Source organism: Microcebus murinus, chromosome 3 (genome assembly GCF_040939455.1).
Source record: "Microcebus murinus isolate Inina chromosome 3, M.murinus_Inina_mat1.0, whole genome shotgun sequence".
Classification (NCBI taxonomy): domain Eukaryota; kingdom Metazoa; phylum Chordata; class Mammalia; order Primates; family Cheirogaleidae; genus Microcebus; species Microcebus murinus.
This window is the reverse complement of record NC_134106.1, coordinates 86,775,488-86,800,251: the sequence shown is the minus strand read 5'-3', so window position 1 is coordinate 86,800,251 and position 24,764 is coordinate 86,775,488. Positions and strand designations below refer to the sequence as shown.

General features: G+C 38.3%; 1 protein-coding gene across 2 annotated transcripts in view; it reads left to right on the top strand.

Annotated features, from left to right (window-relative positions):
- The window catches only part of SEPTIN10 (septin 10), a 63,190-nt gene that overhangs the window by 9,604 nt on the left and 28,822 nt on the right, over nt 1-24,764 (top strand). For both annotated transcript variants that reach the window (XM_012737609.2, XM_020286295.2), the window contains exons 2-4: nt 14,771-14,827; nt 20,440-20,557; nt 21,140-21,335. In XM_012737609.2, the coding sequence (XP_012593063.2) occupies nt 14,771-14,827; nt 20,440-20,557; nt 21,140-21,335 (371 nt within the window). The remainder of the gene's footprint in view (nt 1-14,770; nt 14,828-20,439; nt 20,558-21,139; nt 21,336-24,764) is intronic.

Genomic DNA, 24,764 nt, shown 5'->3' with positions numbered 1-24,764 from the left:
TGTTTATGATATTGTTTCTATGGAGACTGTATTCTAAATCTAAGCAGCTTATTAATAATGAACTTTTGGAAAATACAACTTATTTATGCGATTACAGTTCATATTAGCTTAAAATAAGTAGAATGAAAGCTTTTTACAAAAGCTAAGTATTGAACTAAGTATTAAAGAGATGGCCATGGATTAGCAGGGAAGAACTAGCTAAACATTTAGGTGGGAAGAAGATTCACCATCTCAGACTGTCTATATACCCAACCTTCAAATAATATGAGAAGCCTTTCAGTTAATTTACTAATCATGAAAAAAATGGCTTTAAAATTTCCTTTCCTTCGATGCCTATTTTTTTTAAATGCAAGTGAACTTCAGCCATTTTCAACTTCTTTAGACATATTTTTATGTTTTCAGTGGTCTAGTAATGTCTAAAAATCTTTGCGAAAGGTGAAGTATCCGAGATATATTTTTCTATGGATTTGTCCTTTGCTGTTATAACTATGTCCACTGTGGTAATGTAATGCTACCAGATGGTGAAATGCATTTATCATGGCAAGTACTTAACTTACATTATCACATTTTATCTTCCCAACCCATAAGCTGAGTACTGTTATCTCCATTTTTTTGGATGAGAGTCAACTTTATCAAATTTAGTTGAACAGAATATTTCTTGTCTTGTTCGAGTTGTCATCGTACCTCCTTGCCCCAGATCCTCTCACACAGCCTTGGCAGTTCCATAGTGCTCCAGCATTTTGCATGTGTTGCCACTATAAGCAGTTAATTCTAACAGCCTTCTTAAGCCATACATTTATTCTGATGTCATGTTAACTCTTCTCCACTGTGACACAGGTCATTGAGATGATTTCTAGGGGCTCTCTGTTTTGGTAGAAGATAGGGTATTTGTTAATATAGTAACAGAGATACTGTTGTATAGAAAAGAATTATAATTTATAGTTTCCACGTAGCTTTGAGAGCCAAAAGAACTTAATATAGCATTATAATTTGAACTATTGGAGAAAATATTTTAATTTTGTTTTGTATTTGCATGTTACTGTATATTTTCTTTTTTATTGTTGTTTACATGTATATTAATCATTTAGTTTATCCTCAGATATTCTAGTTGGTTTTTGTTAGCTATAACTTTCCCATGTATTGATTCCTTTTAGTCAGAAAATTTTGTTATACTTTTATGAATTAACTTTTATTAAAGTATAATTTATATATAATAAAATGTATCCTTTTTAGTATAAAGTACTATGAGTTTTGATGAATGCATATAGTCGTGTAAATGAAACCACCTTTTTCACAAATCAATAATGGGGTGCAAGGCAAGAACTGTGGTAAGGGCCTAGCTAAAAATAATGATAATAATTAGTAACTGTCCACCTGTTTGGACAGTTAATTGCCACTTGGAGCCACACAGCTGGTGGTCATAAAGATTCTTAACTTCTTTCTTCCCATAGCTGGTGTCTATAAAGATTCTTAACTTTCTCCATAGATAACATCACTTTTTTGAAACCTAAAGGTAGTTTTTAAGTTAACTTCCAGGTCCTGCATTCCAGTGGATTGGTTGACCCACCCAGTGGACCAGCTGCCCATATCAAGAAACCTGGTCAACTGGAATTGTGACCCCAGGGACTGAAACAACACAAGAAGATGATGTCTACACTCATATAATTTTGACCCAGTTAACAAATCCAATTGCCTAATCCCTTGCCTGTCCACCTACCCTAAAACTACTACTGAAAGCCCTGTCTTCCAAATTCTCAGGGAGGCAGATTTGAGAAATTTCTCCCTCTTGAGAAATTTCTTCCGTCTCTCCTCTTAGCACTCTGCGGAATAAAGACTCTCTGCCTTGTGAAACCTGCTGACTCAGCCCATTGGCTTCCGCTTGGGCAGTGGGCAGATGAACCTGGTTGGGCAGCACCATAACCACAATGAAGCTATAGACCAGTTCCATCAACTCCCCAAATTCTCTTGTGCTTTTTTGTAGTCAGCTTCTCCCACCTCTGCTGACAACCTCTGTGACCAGTTTTTTGCCCTGTATTGCCTTTCCTAAGTAGAGATTAACGAAGCCTTTGAGCTGGCTTCTTTTGCTCAATATCATGCTTTTGAGATTCATCCATGTTGTCGCAGGGTCCTCTTGGTTGCTGAATGGTGTTCCATTGTATGAATGTACCACAATTTCTCCACTTAAAGAACATTTGGGCTGTTTCCAGCTTTTGGCGATTATGAATGAGGCTATTGTACACATTCATCTACAGCTTTTTATGTTAATATAAGTTCTCATTTTGCTTGGGTCATTGTCTAAAAGTAGGATTACTGAGTAGTATGGAAAGTGTGTGTTTAACTCAATAAGAAACTACCAAACTGTTTTCCAAAATGGCTGTACCATTTTGCCCCACCAGTAATGAATGTGAAATCATGCTGCTCTGAATTCTTGCCAGCACTTGACATTGTCAGTTTTTGTTTTTTTGTTTGTTAGACTTTCTGAGGGGTGTGTAGTGGTTTCTCATTATAGTTTTAGTTTGCATTTCCCTAATGACTAATGATGTAATGGTTGTGATGTGCTTACTGGCCACCTGTGTATGTCTTAATATATCCTCTGTAACAGCCTCCTTGGCCCTCTCTCTGCAGCCTTATCTCTTCCACAGTCCTTACACTTACACATAAGCCTCTGTAGGCTTCAGCAACAACGAGCTCACTATAGTTTTCCCACCATACTGGTTATACTGGCATCATTTATACACACTGACTCCTCTACTGTCTTTCCTTTATTTGCTGGGAAAATCCTGTTTCTCTGTCAAGCCTTTTCTTGGCAATGCCTTCTCTGACAGTGCAGAGTTTCTTATATCCTGACTGTCTTGTCCATGTTTTTAATTATATACATGTTTCCGACCTTTACTAAAATTCATATTGCAAGGATATCAAATCATTTAGATTTGATCCACAGTGGCTGAGGTCTGTTATTCTGTCCTTAAAATGTGAGGCTTTTAGGCTGGGCACCGTGCCTCACGCCTGTAATCTGGGAGGCCGAGGCAGGTGGATCATTTGAGCTCAGGAGTTCAAGACCAGCCTGAGCAAGAGCAAGACCCCATCTCTACTAAAAAATAGAAATAAATTAATTGGCCAACTTAAAATACATAGAAAAAATTAGCCGGGCATGGTGGCACATGCCTGTAGTCCCAGCTACTCGGGAGGCTGAGGCAGAAGGATTGCTTGAGCCCAAGAGTTTGAGGTTGCTGTGAGCTAGGCTGATGTCACGGCACTCTAGCCTAGGCAACAGAGTGAGACTCTGCCTCAAAAAAAAAAAAAAAAAGTGAGGCTTTTTTAGTAATATTATATATACATTTATGGAATAAATGAAAAGCAAATGTATTAGAGACTTCACGCTTGTCAACAGAAAAGAAGCAAAACTCTGTAAAATAATTTTTAAAGAGATTTATTCTGAGCCAAATTTGAAGACCATGACCTGGAGCCACGCCCAAGAAACCTTGAGCAAATGGACTCATGGCTGGGTTACAGTTTGGTTTTATACATTTCAGGGAGACAGGAATTACAGGTAAAGTCATAAATCAGTACATGGAAGGCATATATTGGTTTGGCCCAAAAAGGTGGGCCATCTCCAGGTGGGGGGGGGGCTTACAGGTTATAGGTAGGTTTGAAGATTCTTTGGCTTGTAATTGGTTAAAGACATGAAGCTTTGTCTAAAGGCTTGTAATATTTTAAGGTAAGGAGGTCTGTTAATCAGAGACAAGCCACCACTGAACATTATCTGTTATGTAAATTAAGGACCTTCAGGTTTGTCTTGCAAAGCCTTAGTTCTGTTAATGAGTTATGAAAGATGTCTCCTAGAAGGGAGAGGGGCATGATGAGGCAAGTCTTATCCTCCTTGTGGTAGGCAATTTAGTTTTAGAATATCCTTTTGGCCAGGAGGGGGCCCATTCAGTCAGCTGGTGGGGGGTGAGCCTTAAAATTTTACTTTAGTTCACACTAGTATGTTTTCATAAACCATCAGTTCATGTTTTTCCCCCATATGCTTATCTCAGGGTATTCTTTTGTTTCTCTTATGAATAAGAACTGTTGGATATACCTCTTTGCTTGTTATGTGAATTGTAAATATCTTTTCCTGATTTGTCACTGACCTTTTCAGCTCTTCTTCCTTAAATGTAAAAGTTTGGAATATCTCTTCATACCCTGAGGCTTAAAAACATGCATTTGTATTTTCTCTAAGTTCTTTTATGGTTTCATGTCTTACACCTAAGTTTTAAAATATTTTAGAGTCAGTGAAACCTTACTTTTTTCCACATTGTTAGCCTGTGCACCATTAGAAAATCAAGGGATATTCAAACATAGTCTGTCTTTTATGGAAATGAACCTCCCCAGGGAAAAGCCGTGACCTGTGAATGGACTAGAAGGACAGATTGTGACACAATGAAGGGAAATGACTGAAGGCTAGAGCTGTTTAGCAGAGGAATGGACTGCCTGTAGAGCACTGAGCTAGGATCCCTGGCGGGGTTCCAGCAGCTGCCCAGCACAGTAACCTTCATCAGTGCTGCAGAACTGACTTCTGCACTGAGTGGGAAACAAAGAAAATGATCTTCTAAGGTTCTTTTCAACTGAGAGTTTATGACTATAACTTTGAGCAAGCAATGAGGGAAAGTATGTGATGTGGTGAAGAATGAAGAACAAGTCATGGAAACTGCATGTACAGACAAGTAGATTAAGACACAATAAAACTACATCTCATTGATGTGAAAAGACCTTGTGGAACTAAATCTTAAGGCTTAACTTAAATGAAAAGTAAATGGCTTGAATTCCTGGGAGCTGGGGCATGTTCTGTGTAGGCTAGGTGATAGAAACGTCAATCAAATTAGCAACTGGGAGAGGAGCTGAAGAAAAGGGGAAGACAGAGAAATACTCACTAAATGGAATTAAAATGGACAAGGAAAATTTGGGGAAAAAGAATACTAAGGAATCAATGTGTGAACTAAAGTAAAATATTAAGGCTCACCTCCCTTCCGGCTGACTGAATGGACCCCCTTGTTGTCAAAGGGATATCCCAAAACTAAATTGCCTACCAGGAGGAGGGAGGTCAGACATGCCTCATCATGCCCCCCTCCCTTATTGAGGACATCCTTTGTAACCCATTAACAGGCCTAAGTGTATTCAAGACAAACCTGTAGGTCCTCAATTTACACAACAAACATATGTCGGGTGGCTTATCTCTGATTAAGAGCTTCTTAAAACATTCCAAGCCTTTAGACAAAGCTTTATGTCTTTAACCAATTACAAGCCAAAGAATTTTTAAACCCACCTATAACCTGTAAGCCCCCCCCCAACCTGGAGATGGCCCACCTTTTTGGGCCAAACCAATATATGCCTTTCATGTATTGATTTATGACTTTACCTGTAATTCCTGTCTCCCTGAAATGTATAAAACCAAACTGTATCCCAGCCACAGCGAGTCCACTTGCTCAAGGCTTCTTGGGTGTGCCTCCGGGTCATGGTCTTCAAATTTGGCTCAGAGTAAATTTCTTTAAAATTATTTTACGGTTTGGCTTTTTTTCCCGTTAACACTAGAAATGGCCAATAAGCTGAGAAAAATGTTCAAAATGCCAGAAGTCAAATTAAGATGTCAGTTTTTGCCTATCAGATTGACAAAATTTTAAAAATTGTTAATACCCTGTATTGATGAGTGTATAATGATGAGGACTGAACTCTAATTTTTTTACTAAAAACTCCTTCCTAAGGAGGCCAGCTGGGTTAGGCTGGCAAATGGTAAGGAGGCCAGCAGGGTTAGGCTGACAAACGGTAAATTCCCACTAAGCGGCTTTTGTTAACCAAACGAAGCAGTGGTTTACTTCCTGACCTGATTCTGGTATGGCATTAACATCACCTAAAAGATAGGAAGCCCCTGTCTTAACTCAAGCATCCTAGCAGATGCCTATCATAAATTTAAAATATCTTAACTCAAGCATCCTAGCAGGCACCTGTTGTAAATTTAAAATGTCCTCCTGTCTGGACCTCAGAGTGCTCATACCCTTATCTTAAAGTAAGCATATCCTTTCTGGTCTTCTAGATAAAGTCTAACTCTCTCAGCCAATTGCCAGCTAAAGAATCTTTAAACCCACCTATAACCTGTAAGCCCCCGCTTCGAGATGTCCCACCTTTTTGGGCCAAACCAATGTGTGCCTCTCATGTATTGGTTTGTGACTTTGCCTGTAACCCCTGTCTCTCTGAAAATGTATAAAACTAAACTATAACCCAGCCACAGTGAGTCCACTTGCCCAAGGCCTCTTGGCAGTGGCTCTGGGTCATGGTCCTCAAATTTGGCTCAGAATAAATCTCTTTAAAATTATTTTACAGAGTTTGGCTTTTTTCCGTCGACAATGAAATGGACATCAGTATACACTTGTGATATTATGAAATATATATCTGATCTTCCACCCAGTTTTCTGACAGAATTCCTAAAGTCCTTAAAATCTCTAAAGTGATGTCTTTTTATATGGTAATGATGACTGGTGGTGGCAGCCAGCCCCTAGCTTCAGGTTGGGGGCTGGTCACCAGAAACACCAAGGCTAGATTAGAGGGTTGTGACTTCCAGTTCTACCCACAACCTGCTGCAAGGGGGTGAGGGGGTAGGGAAGGAAGGGAGATGGAGGGAGAAGTGCTGAAGTTTAGGTTGATCAACAGTGGCCAGTGATTTAATTAAACCATTGATTAAACTTTAATCAACCATGCTGTCAACGGAAAAAAGCCAAGTCTGCAAAATAATTTTAAAGAGATTTATTCTGAGCCAAATTTGAGGACCATGACCCGGAGCCACTGCCAAGAGGCCTTGGGCAAGTGGACTCGCTGTGGCTGGGTTACAGTTTGTTTTTTTTTTTTTTTTTTTTTGAGACAGAGTCTCACTCTGTTGTCCAGGCTAGAGTGAGTGCCGTGGCGTCAGCCTAGCTCACAGCAACCTCAAACTCCTGGGCTTGAGTGATCCTTCTGCCTCAGCCTCCCGAGTAGCTGGGACTACAGGCATGTGCCACCATGCCCGGCTAATTTTTTATATATATATCAGTTGGCCAATTAATTTCTTTCTATTTATAGTAGAGACGGGGTCTCGCTCTTGCTCAGGCTGGTTTTGAACTCCTGACCTTGAGCAATCCGCCCGCCTCGGCCTCCCAAGAGCTAGGATTACAGGCGTGAGCCACAGCGCCCGGCCCTACAGTTTGGTTTTTATACAGTTTAGAGACAAGGGTTATGGGTAAAGCCATCAATCAATGTGTGGGAGGCATACATTGGTTTGGCCCAAAAAGGAGGGCTATCTCGAACGTGGGGGCTTACAGGTTATAGGTGGGTTTAAAGATTCTTTAGATTGTAATTGGCTAAAAACATGAAGCTTTGTCTAAAGACGTGGAATGTTTTAACATAAACTGTTTACCAGAAATAAGCCACCATTTTGTTGCAAATTGAGGGCCTGCAGGTTTGTCTTGCATACCCTTAGGCCTGTTAATGGGTTACAAAGGAAGTCTCCAAGAAGGGAGGGGGGCATGATAAGGCCTGTCTGACCTCCCTCCTCCTGGCAGGCAACTTTGCCCTTGAATATTCCTCTGGCCACGAGGGGGTCCATTCAGTCAGCCTGTAGGGGTTGAGCATTTTAGTTCACAATGCCTACTTAAAGAAGCCTTCATAAAACCCCAAAGGACGGGGATTGGAGAGCTCACAGTTAGCCAAACATGTGGGGTGTACATATCCACGTGCACACCTGCATCGCTGCTGCAGAGCTGACTCTGCACTGAGTGGGAAGCCAAGATAATCTAAGGTCCTTTTCAACTCAGATTGTGTGACTCTACGGGGTAGGGGGGAGAAGCTCCTGTGCTCAGGATACTTTCAGACCTCGCACCATGTATCTCTTAATCTGGGTGTTTACTTGTATCCTTTAAAATATCCTTTGTAATAAACTGGTAAACATAAGTAAAGGTTTCCCTAAGTTCTGTGTGCTGCTCTGGCAAATTAATCAAACCTGAGGAGGGGATTGTGGGAAGCGTATTAACAGCCAGTGTGTCAGAGGCATGGGCAGAAGTAATCTGGGGCTTGTGATTAGCATCAGAAGTGGGAGGCACAGTCTTGGGGACTGAGCCCTTAACCTGTGGGATCTGATGCCTAGATAGTGTCAGAATTAAATTAGAGGGCAGCCTCTACAAAATTGCTTGCTTGGTGGGTGGGGAAGTCCTCCCCTGACATTTGGTCACAAAAGTATTCTATATTGTGTGAGAGCAGAGGAAAAATGGTTTGTTTTTCTTGACTCAGTACTAATATTGGAAATGTAACCCCGTACAGTCTTTTGGGGGGGGCAGTTTGGCAGTGTGTTTATACCTCGGATCAGGAATTACATTCTGGGAATTTATCAGATGTGCAGAATGATTGATGCTTGTACAGGTATGTTGGTCAGAATCTTTGTGGAAACAGACACTCAGGGGCAGCTGGCAGTGTAAGAGATTTTGTTGGGGTGCATGGGTGGGGGTAATGCCTATGAAGTTCAAGGGGGAGGAAAGCCTTTAGGCCCTGATATGATCTTGATAGCTATGTAAGGAGAGTCAGGAGGAAGCAGAATTGGGCGGTGAGCACTGCAGAGCAGTGCTGGATCAGACAAAGTTGGCCCAGACTGCCGCAACGCCCCCACTGACCTCTCCGAGGGCTGCCTGGGAAGAGAGTGGATTTCGGCTGGATACTGCTGCCATCCTGAAGGCTCTGCAGCTGGAGGCCATCAGCTCACCACATTCTTTATAGGCACAGGACAAGTTGTTGTTTGAAGGGAGAATCTGAGTGGCACACCTCTTTGGCTGCTGTGAGAGGAAGGAAGTTCATTACAGTGTTATTAAACAGCACAAATTAGAAACAGGGTATTGTTTACTAACTTAATTTTCTAAATTAAGGGGAAAGAGTAATTTCAAAATAAGATTAATTTGTTTTTTAAGCAGCCATGTTGTACTGCAAACTTTTGTTAAGCTTGAGACCCCTAACTCTGTTTTACATGAACTACTATGAAGAATGTCCCCATCTTGATGCTCTTTTGAGGCTAAATAATAGACTTTGCATTTGTTGGAGGTGATGGTAAAATGGGGGTGATGTTTTGATGGGATTGGGACTACCTTAAACTCCTCCAGGCCTCTCCTGCTCTGAGGCAGGCAGGCCATCAATTAAATTCTTTCTTTTTTTGCTGGGCTGCAATTAGCATCTACTCTGTGTTAACTTGAATAGCTTAATAACATGGTTTAAGGAAAATTTTAGATCAGCACTATTAACTTTCTTTTAATGTTTCCTTAACCTGAAGATTTTATCAAATAATTTTAAATAATGAGTCTTTGGACTCTTTCAAAATATTGTTTCAAGCCAAAGACCGCTGCCCTCCTGATACCCCAAAAATAGGCCCAGGTAACAATTATTTCGACTATTCTCTGCTTTTCTTTCTTTCTGTCTTACTTTTTTTTTTTTTTTTGAAAAGAAACACCTTTTAGAAACTCAGGGGTCCGGGCATGGTGGCTCATGCCTGTAATCCTAACACTCTGGGAGGCCAAGGTGGGAAGATTGCTCAAGCACAGGAGTTGGAGACCAGCCTGAGCAAGAGCGAGACCCCGTCAATAGTAAAAATAGAAAAATTAGCCGGGCATCGTGGCACATGCCTGTAGTCCTAGATACTTGGGAGGCTGAGGCAGGAGGATTGCTTGAGCCCAGGAGTTTGAGGTTGCTGTGAACTATGAAGACACAACTAGCCGCTAGCAAGGGTGACAAAGTGAGACTCGGGACAATTTGAAACTTTGGTTCTATTTCTTGGATTAACTTTATAAGGATAAAAATTGTGGAAAAGTGAAGTTAAAATGAAGCTATCATAAAGGCAAGTCAGAATTCTGTTCTTGGAGGCTTATTGTTCTACGTAAGGAGACTATGTAAGGAAGGGTTCCCACAGGAAGGTAAGGAAAGTTGTTATCTAGGGTCCTGTTAGGAAAGAAATGTTATGTAGCCGAGATTCACAGGGCGGCGGGACAGAGAGACAGAGTCACCGAGGCTGTAATTATCAAAAGGAGTTTTATTGTCTAGCTCGAGCTAGGGTCCGAGCCCCCAGAGTGCCAGCGCAGTGGCCTCTTCTTCCGGCAGGGACCCCCTTTTGTGTGCTAGTGACCTTTTATACTCAAGCTGTTTACATACTGATCATGCATCTGCCCCCACAGTGATTCTTACTTCATCCTGCCCCTGATAGGCTCTAACCTGTTCCGGATCCTAGCTGAGAGACTCGGGTTTCTGTGTTCCTTGTCTTTCTTCTCCACATCCCATAATGTACTCACAATGCCTTGCAGTTAGCAAGCAAGCAGTAAACAGAAGCTGGGAGGTGTCCATTGTCCTTATAGTATCTTACAGAACCACCAAATGTTTTCCTGTAATTGGCTGAAGAAAAGGCCATGCCTCCCAAAGGCCTGGGATGAATTTTGTGCTCTCTGTGGTGGTGCCTACACCCCAAAAATAACCTGAGCTTCCTCCAACTACCCTAGATGTTCTGGCATCTCTATGACTCATTAAATGCTACAACTTTTTTAAAAAGTATATATTAGACTTTGTCAGGAGTTAAGGTATTGCATAAGTGTTTTTCCTTCTAGAGAGTAGTTATATAGATTTATATATATGTTTGTGTATGATATATATACCTCTTGAAAAAAATACAAACTACAGAAAAAGCAAATTGACTGTGTAGTCAAGTATAGATTGGGATTTTGTTAGTCTGTTACCCTGTGCTTTGGAATGCGATTGTGATTGCCTGCTAAGAGATCATGTTTCTCTGAGATACATTCGTGAGATCAAAGGCCATGTTTTATTGCTCCTGAGACCCTAGGGCCCAGCATAGTAATTTGCACAGAGTAAGTAGGTGGTTGATGATAGAGCAGACTGGAATTCCACTTGCAGATTTTTTTTTTTTTTAATTTAGTCTTTCTTAACCCTGTACTGAGCTAGCTCTTTTTGCCACTAGAGGGATTTAGTCAACTCTTGTCCTCTGGTTATTTTACCTTTAGTAATCCTGCTAATTTATTAAAAACTGTTTCCAGTGTAAAACTTGTTATGGAAATTTCATTAGTCTAGTAGTATTAGTGGAAAATATTAAAAACAACTATTTATATTACTTTTATATGACTCATTTAAACTTCCTGATCAAAACATTTATCCATTGAGATTTTAAGTAGCTTTTTGGGAGATGTGCAGAAGCACAAGAAGTGAATACACAGAAGCAGATATTTGGTACACACTTACATAAATGACATAAATTTAACCTAGGTTTTATTAATAGTAATCAAAACTTAAGGATAAATATAAAACTTCTGATTTTTTCTAAGCTAATTTTACTTTTCAACCCAGCTGTTAACTGTATACCATTTCACAAAATTATATGCTTAATATGCTAATGTAGTTAATGTAATATAATACAATATGCTATCATAATAGCATAATATAATATGCTATCATATTAAAATCCCAAAACTACTTTCTTACCAGTAATTTTTTTTTTTTTTTTTTTTTTTTTTTTGAGACAGAGTCTCACTTTGTTGTCCAGGCTAGAGTGAGTGCCGTGGCGTCACCCTAGCTCACAGCAACCTCAAACTCCTGGGCTCGAGTGATCCTTCTGCCTCAGCCTCCCGAGTAGCTGGGACTACAGGCATGCGCCACTATGCCCGGCTAAATTTTTTTTTATATATATATATCAGTTGGCCAATCAATTTCTTTCTATTTATAGTAGAGACGGGGTCTCGCTCTTGCTCAGGCTGGTTTTGAACTCCTGACCTTGAGCAATCCACCCGCCTCGGCCTCCCAAGAGCTAGGATTACAGGCGTGAGCCACCGCGCCCGGCCAGTAATTTTTAAAAGTTTAATTTTCCTTGAGGTTCTATAGTTGACAAGTCAAAATAACACAGTCTAAGTGGATTAGATGTGTGGCACATCACTTAGACATGGATGCTCAGAGGTGAGCAGGTGCTGTGTTAGGTCAGGAGTTAACACCAAGCATAGAATGTTCTCTTCTCTGACTCAGTTTCTCTAATGCAGGCTTCTGAACATGACCCCAAGCACATGTTTTCTGAGGCCCTTCTTAGCCTTTACCAAAAAGTCAAACTCTAAATGGGCACTTCAGGTTCCTCAGCTGCTGCTCGGGTGTCGTCCCTCGTGTGGACCTCATATGAATGAGGTCCAACCTCATTCATAACTTTGCAGCTGACACAGTGAACTCTTTTTTTCCCCACCAGATTCTTACACTCCCTGTTTACTTCTCCAAATTTGAAATTCTGCCTCCTTTTTTTTTCTTCCTCCCTTCTGGTACTGAGGGATTTGCCTTATCTGATGCTATCCCTCTTTTCTGACTTATCTCAAAGTTATTGTCTTCTTTGAAAACTGCCTTTGTCTTTAGTGATCTCCTCTTTCTCCAAATTTCTGTAACCACCACCGTGGTTTCTTGTGGCTCTCGTATCTTTTCTGTCTACCATAGTAAAGGAATGTGATCTGCTTATGTACTGCACAGTGACTGAGGTTGGGGGTACTTTTCAGGATGGTGAGGGTTGGAAGGTGTAAGTGAAGTGTATGTATAATTAAAAACAAAAGTTAAAACATTAGGTTGATTCTGATGTGCTTTGTATCATTACATACTTTTCCCTTTTCAAATTGTGAAAACACAGGCAGTACCTTTGTGTCCATCAATGGGCTTTTGTTGTGTGTTTTTGTACAGGAGCATCTACCAACTGGCAAGAGTCATTTCCTGTTGGAAAAATGTGTTCAGTTAGCTGCTCAGGATTTGAAAACACTGTTTGTATAGTGTTAAGTCACAGGAGGATCAGTTCTCAAAAGCTTTTTTTTTTTTTTTTTACCAGATTGTACAGAGAAAGATGGTTATTAGCAGGCTGTAAGATCCAGTCATGATGGATTTACTATTTTACCTGTGTGGGATTCATTCACAGTCCCCATGTGTGTGACACACATTTGGTGACAGTGAGGTTGGGGAGACAGTGGTAGTAAGTTCTACCTACCTTTTGTCACACGTTGGGCAAAGCTGTTTGTTGTGGCACAGTTCATTGTAATTACAGACAGGATGAGAGAACCTCCATATATACTGTACTGTCGTGTACGCAGGAGAACATTAAACCACAGAAAGAAGAGGTAGATCTGTATACTTGTGTGAACAGTCTCTAGGAGAGATTCAGTGGAGAAAACCACAGTGGAGAGCAGTGGACAGCTACCATGTTTCCCCGAAAATAAGGCAGGGTCTTATATTTATTTTTCCTCAAGAAGACACTCTAGGGCTTATTTTCAGGGGATGTATAATTTTTTTTTTAAGTACGGTACAACAATCTACATTTATTCAAATATAGTTAAGTCTTTTTCTGGAACATCATCATAACTCTCCAAACCCTGAATTCCACCCTGAATTTCTTGAGACTCTATTTTCTTTAGAACCATTGGCCTCAATCTCTCATGTTGAGCAATAGAGCTCTCCTGGGGCAGATGAGAAGGGCTGCTCATCTTCTTTACTGCTTGGTGACAAAATGCATGGGTTGTGCAGACACGCTGCGTCCAGCCACGCCCATCACTAGGTCTTATTTTGGGGGTAGAGCTTATATTGTGCAAATGCTTAGAAATCCTGCTAGGGCTTATTTTATGGGTAGGTCTTATTTTCAGGGAAACACGGTACAAAGGGGGCTGCATATGACTGTGTGCTTAGATGTGCACTATCTCTGGAAGGATGCATGAGTCCGTGACCTCTTGGGAAGAGGACTGAGGTACTAGGGAATTGGGTAGGAAGGGAACTCATTTTGTACTGTATTCTCATTGGCACTATTTGCATTTTTTGCTATATCCATATTAATAATATTGCTTTTTAAAAAATGCCACATTTCCTCAGTATCTTGTGCTGCGCTCAGAAGTAGGGTAGCAGTGCCCCGAAATTAGTACAACTTCTGTACCCTTTTCCATCATTCTGTACTGTTGCAAACAGTGAGTATGTGTTTGGTTACAACTTGGAACAGTAGAAGCTTTGCAGTCAGATCAGACTTGTGTCTACAGCTTACTGGCTTGTATGATTTTGGGTGAGTTACTCAGCTTTCTGAAGCTTAATTTTCTCATCCAGGATGTGGGAATGATAATATGTATAGTTCTGATGCGTTGTAAGAATTAAATAAGGAAATGTGCCTACTGAGCTAGCATAGTGATGTGGGCATATGTAAGAGTTCTATGAATGATATTTTTATTTTAATTGAGTGACTAAGGGCACTTGATAAGATTTTAAAATCTTTCTTTTCACAACTATACTACAATTGGAGCATTTTTTAACATTTGTGTTTCCCTTGGCATACTACAGTGGAACATACCTACTTTTGAGTGCCTTCTTGGCTCCTAGAGTAGTTTTTTAAGTGAAATAGCTTATTTTCCCTTTTTAATCCTAAAAAGTCATTTAAATACAACCAGTTTTCTTTGTCTTCTTACTTGTAAATGGGAATTTACTATTTCTTATAATTTTTGCATGTGTTAAGTGTATTACTCTGTATTTTATGTTGAATATTACATGTAATTTATTTAAGCAGATACCTGTCTGGCAAGAAAGCCACAATTTTAAAATGGGTTACTAGTGTGGATTGCAAGTCAAAACTTGGTGACAATGACCATATTAGAACTTCTTATTAATGTAAATATATTATTTAGATATGGGTTTAGGGGTAATGTTTCTGTTTTATACCTTTATTTTCCTTTTCCATCTCTTTCAGTGTCATGGAATGAAAACAACTTGTACGTCCTCACCAGTGTCTGACGATGAACAGAGCGTGAGTTTATGTTTTAAATAGAGCATATGTTGTCCTCTAAATGCTTCTATGATTTTAAAATAACTACTTGCTGTGCTGACAGACTTGTGATGGAGGCTTCTGTTTGTACCTACTTTGAATGTGAATTAACTGTTCTGTTGATTCAAGTGAAAAATCGATGCTGGATTGAATAATTGTTGAGTGTCCACAGTGTTCCTACCCTGTCTGACGTTAAGCAAATTTTTTTTCTATTTGTTTTTGGTTCATTGTCTTTGACATTAAGGAAATTAGAACTCCGGGTGCTTCAGCAGCCTTCAGTAGAAAGACTAGCACTGCTTTTGCTGAGACGCTGCAGAATGTGGTGGGTGCATGGAACTCTTTGAAGGTCAGGGTGCAGGGAGCCATCCGGCAGCCTTGCGAGATGCCTTCCTGATGCCAGATTAGACCTGATGCTTCCAAGGGCCTTCCGAACGTGCTTGTTTGGAGGGATGGTTTTTAGTAATTCATATTAAAATTTATATTTTAAAAGAAGGAGTAAGTTTAATTTGATGAAAGAGGTAAACTTTTAATTAAAAAGAATATTACAAATACAAACATGGGTAATTCAGTAAGATTAAATAATTTCTTTTAGCTCTATGTTCCAATAACTAGTCTTTTGTTTTTCACTCTTCCTCCTTGTATGACAAGGTCTCTGCGATTTTGATAAATCTTCATTTGACCACCAAGCTACTATCATTTTCATCTTTTTTTCTTTCACTAGGAGTAATAGTCTCTTCCATCTTTATTTTATGACCTCATAGACTTTTTGAATTACTTTTAATCTGCCTTCTAATTCATTGCTTTGCTGAGACTGCTGTCACCATCACTAGTAATCTTCAGTGACAATCCACCCAGTGGCCGCTTTGTAGTCTCATTTTCTCTAGCCTCTCTTCTGCATTAAATCGTGGGGACCATACCCTCATTTTTGAAAAGCTTCATTTGTTCCTGTGACATTACACTCACGTCATTTTACAAACAGAAGGCATCCTAGAGGCCATTTAGTTCAACTTCTATGTAATAAGCATGTGCTTATCAGATGTTTTTCTAATCCTGAACACTTTCATGACTGGGAAGTGTAATGCTTCTTCACTTTCTTTTTTTAAAAAATCATAAAGATAACATGCTTACATGACTAAAAGGGATTCAAAGAGCACAAAAGAGAATATAGTGTTCTAATTTTCTGTTGCTGCATAACAAATTACCACGAATTTAGCTGCTTAAAATAGTACCTGTTTGTTAGCTCACAGTCCTATAGGTCAGAGAGCCAGGCACGGCCCATTTCCCTTCTCTGTCCCAGGTTTCCTATTCAAGGGGTCAGCTGGCCGGGTTCTCATCTGGTAGTACCCCTTCCACACTCTGAGGTTGTTGGCAGAATTCAGTTCCTTGCTGGCTGGGGGTTGCTGTCAGCTCATAGAGACTTCTTGAGTCCTTGCCACATGACCCTTTCCATCCTGAAGGCCTGCAGGGAAGAACTTCTGGCATGTGGAGTCCCCTTCATGCTTCCAATCTTTGGCCGGACGTGGTTGGGCCCTTTCAAGGGCTCACCTCGTTAGGTCAGGCCCACCCAGGATAGCCTCCTTTTCTAAGGTTGACTGATTTGGGACCTTAATCACATCTGCACAATCTCTTTTCAGTGGCACCTACGTTAGTGTTTGATTGAATAACTGGTAGAAAGTTTATGTGCCCCAGGGGCCATCAATCTTGGGAACCATCTCAGAATTCTGTCCACTGTATACCGTAAAAAGTGATTCCTTCTCACCTTAACCTCCAGGTCCACTCCTCAGTGGTAACCACTCAATAATCTGTCACTACCCTTTGAGACATTTCTATCCATATTCATATAAGGATATATGAACATATGGAAAAATATATGCATATTTTTTTACTAAAATTACAGTAAGTAAATCACTGTTTAGATACCTAGCTTTTGAAATTTATCCATGTTGAAGAGTGTATCAGTAGTTTAGTATTCCATTGTGTCGGATATACTACAGTTTGTTTATCCATTCACCATTGTGCATTTAAGTTGTTTCCAGCTTTTGACTGTAGGGAATAAAACTGCTATGAACACTTATACATAATTCTTTATGTGGACATACATTATTTATCCTGGGTACTTCCAAGTGAGATTTTTTTCTGATTGTATAGTAATGTGTGTTTAACTTTATAAGAAACTGTCAAACTGTTTTTCAATGTGGCTATACCATTTTGCATTTGCACTACCAAATTTATTAGCATTCCACTGTTCTTCATTATCTCCAACACTTGACATTGTCAGCCTTTTTATTTTAGCCATTTTAGTGGGAGTTCAATGTTATAGTTTTACTTCATATTTTCTTGTTAACTAATTTTCTGTATGTCCCATTTGTTCTTTCATTTTTCTTCTTTCCTGCCTTCTTTTGGATTAACAGTATTTTTTATGATTCCAATTTATCTTTATTATTGGCTTATTAGCTATATCTCTTTAGTCTTTTATTTTATTTGTTTGTTTGTTTGTTTGTTTGTTTGTTTATTTTGAGACAGTGTCTCGCTTTGTTGCCCAGGCTAGAGTGAGTGCAGTGGCATCAGCCTAGCTCACAGCAACCTCAAACTCCTGGGCTCAAGCAATCCTACTGCCTCAGCCTCCCGAGTAGCTGGGACTACAGGCATTCACCACCATGCCTGGCTAATTTTTTCTATATGTATTAGTTGGCCAATTAATTTCTTTCTATTTTTAGTAGAGACGGGGTCTTGCTCTTGCTCAGGCTGGTTTCGAACTCCTGACCTTGAGCAATCTGCCTGCCTGGGCCTCGCAGAGTGCTGGGATTTCAGGCGTGAGCCACCGCGCCTGGCCAGGTCTTTTATTTTTTTAAATAGAAATTGATCTAGGTCTTAACTTATCACACCCAACCTTCAAATAATATAGTACTTTATGTATACTATGGAAACCTTACAGCATGTACCTCCATTCCCCCTCCTCTATTCCCCTCCCATCTTTTATGCTTGTCATGCATTTTACTTCTACATGTAACCTGTAAAAAATTGTTTTTATTACTGCTTGAAGCAGTTATATTTTCAAAGACTTAAAACAAGCAAATATTTACCCACATATCTACCTTTCTGTTGATCTTCATTCCTTTTTGTAGACCTGTTGTCATTTTCCTATCTCTTGGAGAACTTCTTTTAATATTCCTTATAAGGTAGGTCAGCTGACAATGGATTTTCTCAGATTTTTGTCTGAAGATGTCTTCATTTTGCCTTCATTTTTGAAGAATGTTTTCATAGGATATAGAATTCTAGGTTGTCATTTTTTTCTTCTTTTGGCATTTTATGGATGTCATTCTGTTGTGTTCCAGTTTGCATTGCTTCTTATGAGAAATCTGTAGTTATTTTATATTTCTTTTACTTGTGTGTAATGTATCTTCCCCACATCTGATTGCTCCTAAGGTTTTTCTTTATCTTTGTTTTTAAGCAGTTTTCTATAACACGCCTAGATATGGGTTCCTTTGGATATTTCCTGTTTTTAGTTTGCTAAAAATCTTGGGTCTCTGATTTCATGTTTAGAAAATTGGAAAATTTTCAGTCGCTATTACTTGGACATTGTTTTCCTCTCTGCCCTCTTCCTCCCTCTTTACCTCCTCTCATCTTTCTCTCTAATTTTTTCACCTGATATTCCAATTACAGGTATGTTAGACCATTTAATATTGTCCCCTGGGTTTTTGAGACTCTGTCATATTTTATCTCTTCTCTCTACGAGAGAATTTTCAGCTTGGATAAATAAAGATATTTAGCTTAGATAATAACTATTATTTAGATAATTATCTCTTTTCCATTGTTTAGTCTGCTGTTAATACTACTCAATAAATTTTTTATTTCATATGTTACATTTTTCTATTCTAGAAATACCATTGGCCCGGTGTGGTGGCTCATGCCTGTAATCCTAGCACTCTGGGAAGCCAAGGTGGGCAGATCATTTGAGCTCAGGAGTTCAAGACCAGCCTGGGCAAGAGGGAGACCCTGTCTCTACTAAAAATAGAAAGAAACTAGCTGGACAACTAAAAATATATAGAAAAAATTAGTCAGGCATGGTGGCATATGCCTGTAGTCCTAGCTACCTGGGAGGCTGAGGCAGGAGGATCGCTTGAGCCCAGGAGTTTGAGGTTGCTGTGAGCTAGGCTGAGCCACGGCACTCTAGCCCAAGCAACTGAGTAAGACTGTCTCAAAAAAAAAAAAGAAAAAAAGAAAAAGAAAAACCATTGTTGTTTTTTGTTGTTGAGAACTTTCTTAACTCTGTATAATTTCCCATTATGTCACTCATTATATCATTCTTTTCCTGTAGATTCTTTAGCATATTTATTAAAGTTCTAATTAAACATCTGGTCCATTTGTGGATCTCTTTCTGTTGACTTTTTTTCCTTTACTCTGACTCACATTTTTCTGCTTTTACCTATTGTTGTAATTTTTTTTGTGTAGTAAATATTGCAGATATGCTGGATTCTGTTTTCTTTTTCTGAAGAGTGTTAAGCTTTGTTCTAATATGCAGTTAAATTGCTGGCTGATTACATTGATCATGCTGAGCTTTGTTATAGGCTTTGTTAGGACAGGTCTATTTCAGTTTTGCCTTTAGTACTAAAGAGCATTTCTGGGATATGGTCCTTACTCATAAAATGTGGTCCATCCATGGTTTCAGTAGAAAGCCCGAGGTGTTTACCCAAGATCCTTTAACTTATATAGACTTAAAATTCAAGCTTTGTCCATCTCCCAAGGCTGCACTCTTGAAAACTCTGCTTGGCTCCTCCCAATTCCTATCTCCCCTTGCTGGGATCTTTGCATTTCCTCTGTGTATATGCAGTTTGGTGGTCAACCATGCATTTGAGGGAAGTATGTTTGCAGATTAGGGACTCCTTCTTTTTTGGAATTTTCTCCCTCAATTTCCAGCCAGTTTGCCTGCTCAAGTCTCCAGTTGACTTCTTAACCCAGTAGGCCTATTAGTAATACTTCTCTCCTGAGCTCTGTCTTCATTGTGCCATAGTGACTGAAGAGTACCTTTAGGGGAAAAGCTAAGATAACTGTGCATCTCATCTAATAGTTGCCCTTCCCTTAAAAGTCTTATTCCTCCAGGGTCTTTGTTGCACTCAGGTAACTTGAGAGAGCTACTTATTGTTGTTACCAGCAGGAAGCAAGTTTGTCATAAGTTATTCGCCCTTACTGGGAACTGGAACTGTTTCATGTTTTCTTTTCACTTGACATTTTAATGTAAGAATTTCCCAAGTTATTAAAAATTTGTTATAAACATAATAAGTGACTTTAAGCTTTCCATTTTGTGAGTGAAGAATATATAATAATTTACTTGGATATTTTCCTATTTTTGGAAATCAAATGTTTTAACATTATAAATAATGCTGGACTTTCATTGTATGAAGGGGATGACAAATGTGCATTTTGAGGGTCAGGATACAGATTCCTTTTCTGAAAAATTTACTTAATCACTTGTAAAATCTTTAGTTTCTTTGATAAATTATATTGATCCTTTCAAATGTGCCTATATCTTATTTAAGTAAAAAAAAATTTTTTTTTTTATTGTTTGTGGTCTTTTTGCTTTTCTTTTCCTTCAGAAAAGAGAAAGTATTCGTTCCTTGACTATGTCTGGCCATGTTGGCTTTGAGAGTTTGCCTGATCAGCTGGTCAATAGATCCATTCAGCAAGGTTTCTGTTTTAATATTCTCTGCGTGGGTAAGTGCCACTTACTCTTCCTCTGAATTGTTCCTTCGTATTCCTTATGCTCAATTCACTCTTTTCATAAGCAGTGTGATGCTTATGTCATCAATTTGAAGTCATGATCCCAGAGTTTTAATGCAGTTATTTAGATTCTATTTTTTCTTAGCTTTAATATATATATATATATATATATATATATATATATATTTTTTTTTTTTTTTTTTTTTTTTTTTTTGAGACAGGGGTTCCCTATGTTGGCCATGTTGGTTTTGAACTCCTGGCCTCAAGCTGTCCTCCTACCCCAGCTTCCCAAGTAGCTTAATTACTGGTGCAAGCCACCATACCCAGCTTAGTTTTATACATTTTGTTTGTTCTATAAATATTTCATTGTTATTTTCAGCATCCTGAGTAACTTAACTTACATTCTCATTTCTGTGCTCTGCTAATACCTCTGAACCAGACTGAGCAGATATTCCTTTTATGTACAACCTGGCCTTCACAATATGTGAGATCCTTAAAACCACTCTAGGAGTTTACAGTTATATTTTTTCTCAGCCGTCCCATGCACTTGTTAACATGTGTTTTTCTTTCTTTCAGGGGAGACTGGAATTGGAAAATCAACACTGATTGACACATTATTTAATACTAATTTTGAAGACCAAGAATCTTCACATTTTTGCCCACATGTGAAACTTAAAGCTCAGACATACGAACTCCAAGAAAGTAATGTTCGATTAAAATTGACCATTGTGAATACAGTGGGATTTGGTGACCAAATAAATAAAGAAGAGAGGTATGTGTTTTCTTCTTATAATAAAACAAGTTTATCTTGTTTAAAGACTTTTGCCTTCTAGTCTCATGGACTGGGGTTTGATCTTCTCCTATGGTAATACCTTTCCTCCCAGACATTAATTTTTTAAATTACTGAGCAACTTTTTGTTCTTATTAGGAAATTGATATTTTTATATCATTTGTCTAACTTTGAATCATGTTTTTAAAATGTGCATTTCAGCAAAAATAGTTTTAATTAATATCCTAACATACAAATTTAGTGTATGTTAAGTCATTGGTACTAATTTTCATGTAAAACTTATCTTGTTGAGGAAAAAAATATAAGGTATTTAAGAGCAAATATATACAATGGCCAAATACATGGTGCATGAATTTTTGGAAAATTCTAATTAAAATAGCCAGTTCTATTATTAAGAATTGCAGGAAAGTTTTGATAGTGAAATTTTAATTTATATTTTACCCTATGTCATCATTTCTTGTTACCATTTCTCCTAAGGTATTATAAATACTGACTATAAATTCTATGTCAAATTTAAACTATGAAAGGAAGAAATAGATTGGGATAAAGCAATAATTTTTGCTCTTTTTCCTTTTTGAAATGTATATATTTTCATTATTAAAAGTAATTTTTTATAGGTAAGCAGTTTGCACAAATTGACAGTGTGACACACTTTACAGGATAGCCTTTTCAGCATTGTGGTATGTTTTAAATAGGAAGAAATGGTTTGTGTGAACATTTTGGAAAGGGTAGATTAGTGGCAAGGGCAAAGGCCTATGACACCTTGCTTTAAATGTTATTAATACATGTAAGATGATATCAACTTAGAATTAATTAGTGTCTATAAATAGAAGTATTTTTAAATGAACCTAAACATATGGTGGATATACTTGATGTGCAATAAATTTTATTGAATTATGGAATAAGACCTGCTATGAATATAACTTTCTTTTTTTACTTTTTTTAAGTTAACCTTTATTTATTTGTTTATTTTCCCCTTTTTAAGAAATGTTAATAGATTTAGGGGATACAAGGTGAATTCTGTTACATATATTTATTGTATAGTGAAGTCTGGACTTTTAGTGTACCCATCACTCAAATAGTGTACTTCATACCCAGTAGGTAATTTTTCAGCCCTCATCCTTCATCCACCCTCCCACCTTTTGGAATCTCCAATGTCTGTTATTCTATTCTGTACAGCCATGTGTACCCATTGTTTAGCTCCCACTTATAAGTGAGAAAATGCAGCGTTTGATTTTCTGTTCCTGAGTTAACATCACCTAGGGTAATAGCCTCCAGTTCTGTCCAATTTGCTACAAGGGACGTTATTTCATTCTTTATTATGGCGGAGTAGTATTTCATGGTGAGTGAGAGAATGTGTATGTGTGTGTGTGTGTATACACCACATTTTTTAAATTTACTAATCATCTATTGGTGGACACTTCCATATCTTTGCTATTTTGAATAGTGCTGTGATAAAGATATGAGTGCAGGTATCTTTTAGATATAATGATTTCTTTTCCTTTGGGTAGATAGATACTCAGTAGTGGGATTGCTGGATCAAACGGTACATTTATTTTTAGTTCTTTGAGAAATCTCCTTACTGTTTTCCAGAGATGTTGTACTAATTTAGATTCCCACCAACAGTGTGTAAGCATTCACTTTTCTCTGCATCCTCACTAACAGCTATTATTTTTTTATTTTGACTAATGGCCATTATAACTTGAGTAAGATGGTGTCTCATTGTGGTATTAATTGGTATTTCTCTGATGATTAGTGATGTTGAACATTTTTTCATGGTTGTTGGCCATTTGTATGTATGTCTTTTGAAAAATGTCTGTTCATATCATTTGCCCACTTTTTAATGGGGTTATTTGTTTTTTCTTGTTGAATTGTTTAAGTTCCTAGTAGACTCTGGATATTAGTCTTTTGTCAGATGCATAGTTTGTGAATATTTTCTACCATTCTATAGGTTGTCTATTTACTCTGTTGATTATTTTTTTGCTATACAGAAGATTATTAGTTTAATTAAGTTCCATTTGCTTATTTTTGTTTTTATTGCATTTGTATTTGGGGTTTTAATCATAAGTTCTATGCCTAGACCAAGTTTTCTGCAACACTCCAGAAGAGTTTTTCCTAGGTTTTCTTTTAGAATTTTTATAGTTTCAGGTCTTACATTTAAGTCTTTATTCCATCTTGAGTTAATTTTTTTTTTTTTTTTTTTTTTTTTTTTGAGACAGAGTCTCACTTTGTTGTCCAGGCTAGAGTGAGTGCCGTGGCGTCAGCCTAGCTCACAGCAACCTCAAACTCCTGGACTCGAGTGATCCTTCTGCCTCAGCCTCCCGAGTAGCTGGGACTACAGGCATGTGCCACTATGCCCGGCTAATTTTTTTTTATATATATATATATCAGTTGGCCAATTAATTTCTTTCTGTTTATAGTAGAGACGGGGTCTCGCTCTTGCTCAGGCTGGTTTTGAACTCCTGACCTTGAGCAATCCGCCTGCCTCGGCCTCCCAAGAGCTAGGATTACAGGCGTGAGCCACAGCGCCCGGCCTTTGAGTTAATTTTTGTACATGGTGAGAGACAGGGATCCAGTTTCATTCTTCTGCATATGACTATCCAATTTTCTGAGCACAGCTTATTGAATAGGGTGTCCTTTCCCCAGTGTGTGTTTTTGTCTGTGTTGTCAAAGATCAGTTTATTGTAGGTATTGAGCTTTATTTCTGGGCTCTCTATTCTATTCTATTGTTATATGTGTCTGTTATTATAATGCCAGTACTATGCTTTGATTTTGCCAGTACTATGTTTTGATTACTATAGCCTTGTAGTATAATTTGAAGTCAGATAATGTGATGCCTCCAGGTTTGTTCTTTTTCCTTAGGACTCTTTTGGTGGTTGGGTGCTTTTTTGGTTCCATATAAATTTTAGGATTTTTTTTTAATTCTGTGAAAAATGGCATTGCCATTTTGGTAAGAATTGCATTGAATCTGTAGATGGCTTTGGGCAGTATAGTATTTTAATAATATTAATTCTTCCAATCCATGAGCATGTGATACTTTTCCATTTGTAGAATCTACAGTTTCTTTCATGAGTGTTTTGTAGTTTTCCTCATAGAGCTCTTTCACCTTCTTGACTAAATATATTCCTAGGTAATTTTTTTTTTTTGCAGCAGCAGCAGTTATAAATGGCATTGAGTTCTTGTTTTGGTTTTGAGCTGGTTATTATTCTGCATGGAAAGCTTGTGATTTTTATGCACTGATTATGTAAACATGAGACTTCACTGAATTCATTTATCACATCTAGGAGTCTTTTGGAAGAGTCTTTAGGGTTCTCTATGTATAAGGTCATATCATCAGCAAACAGAAATAATTTGACTTCCTTTTTCCTCATTTGGATATCCTTGATTTCCTTCTCTTATCTGATTACTCTG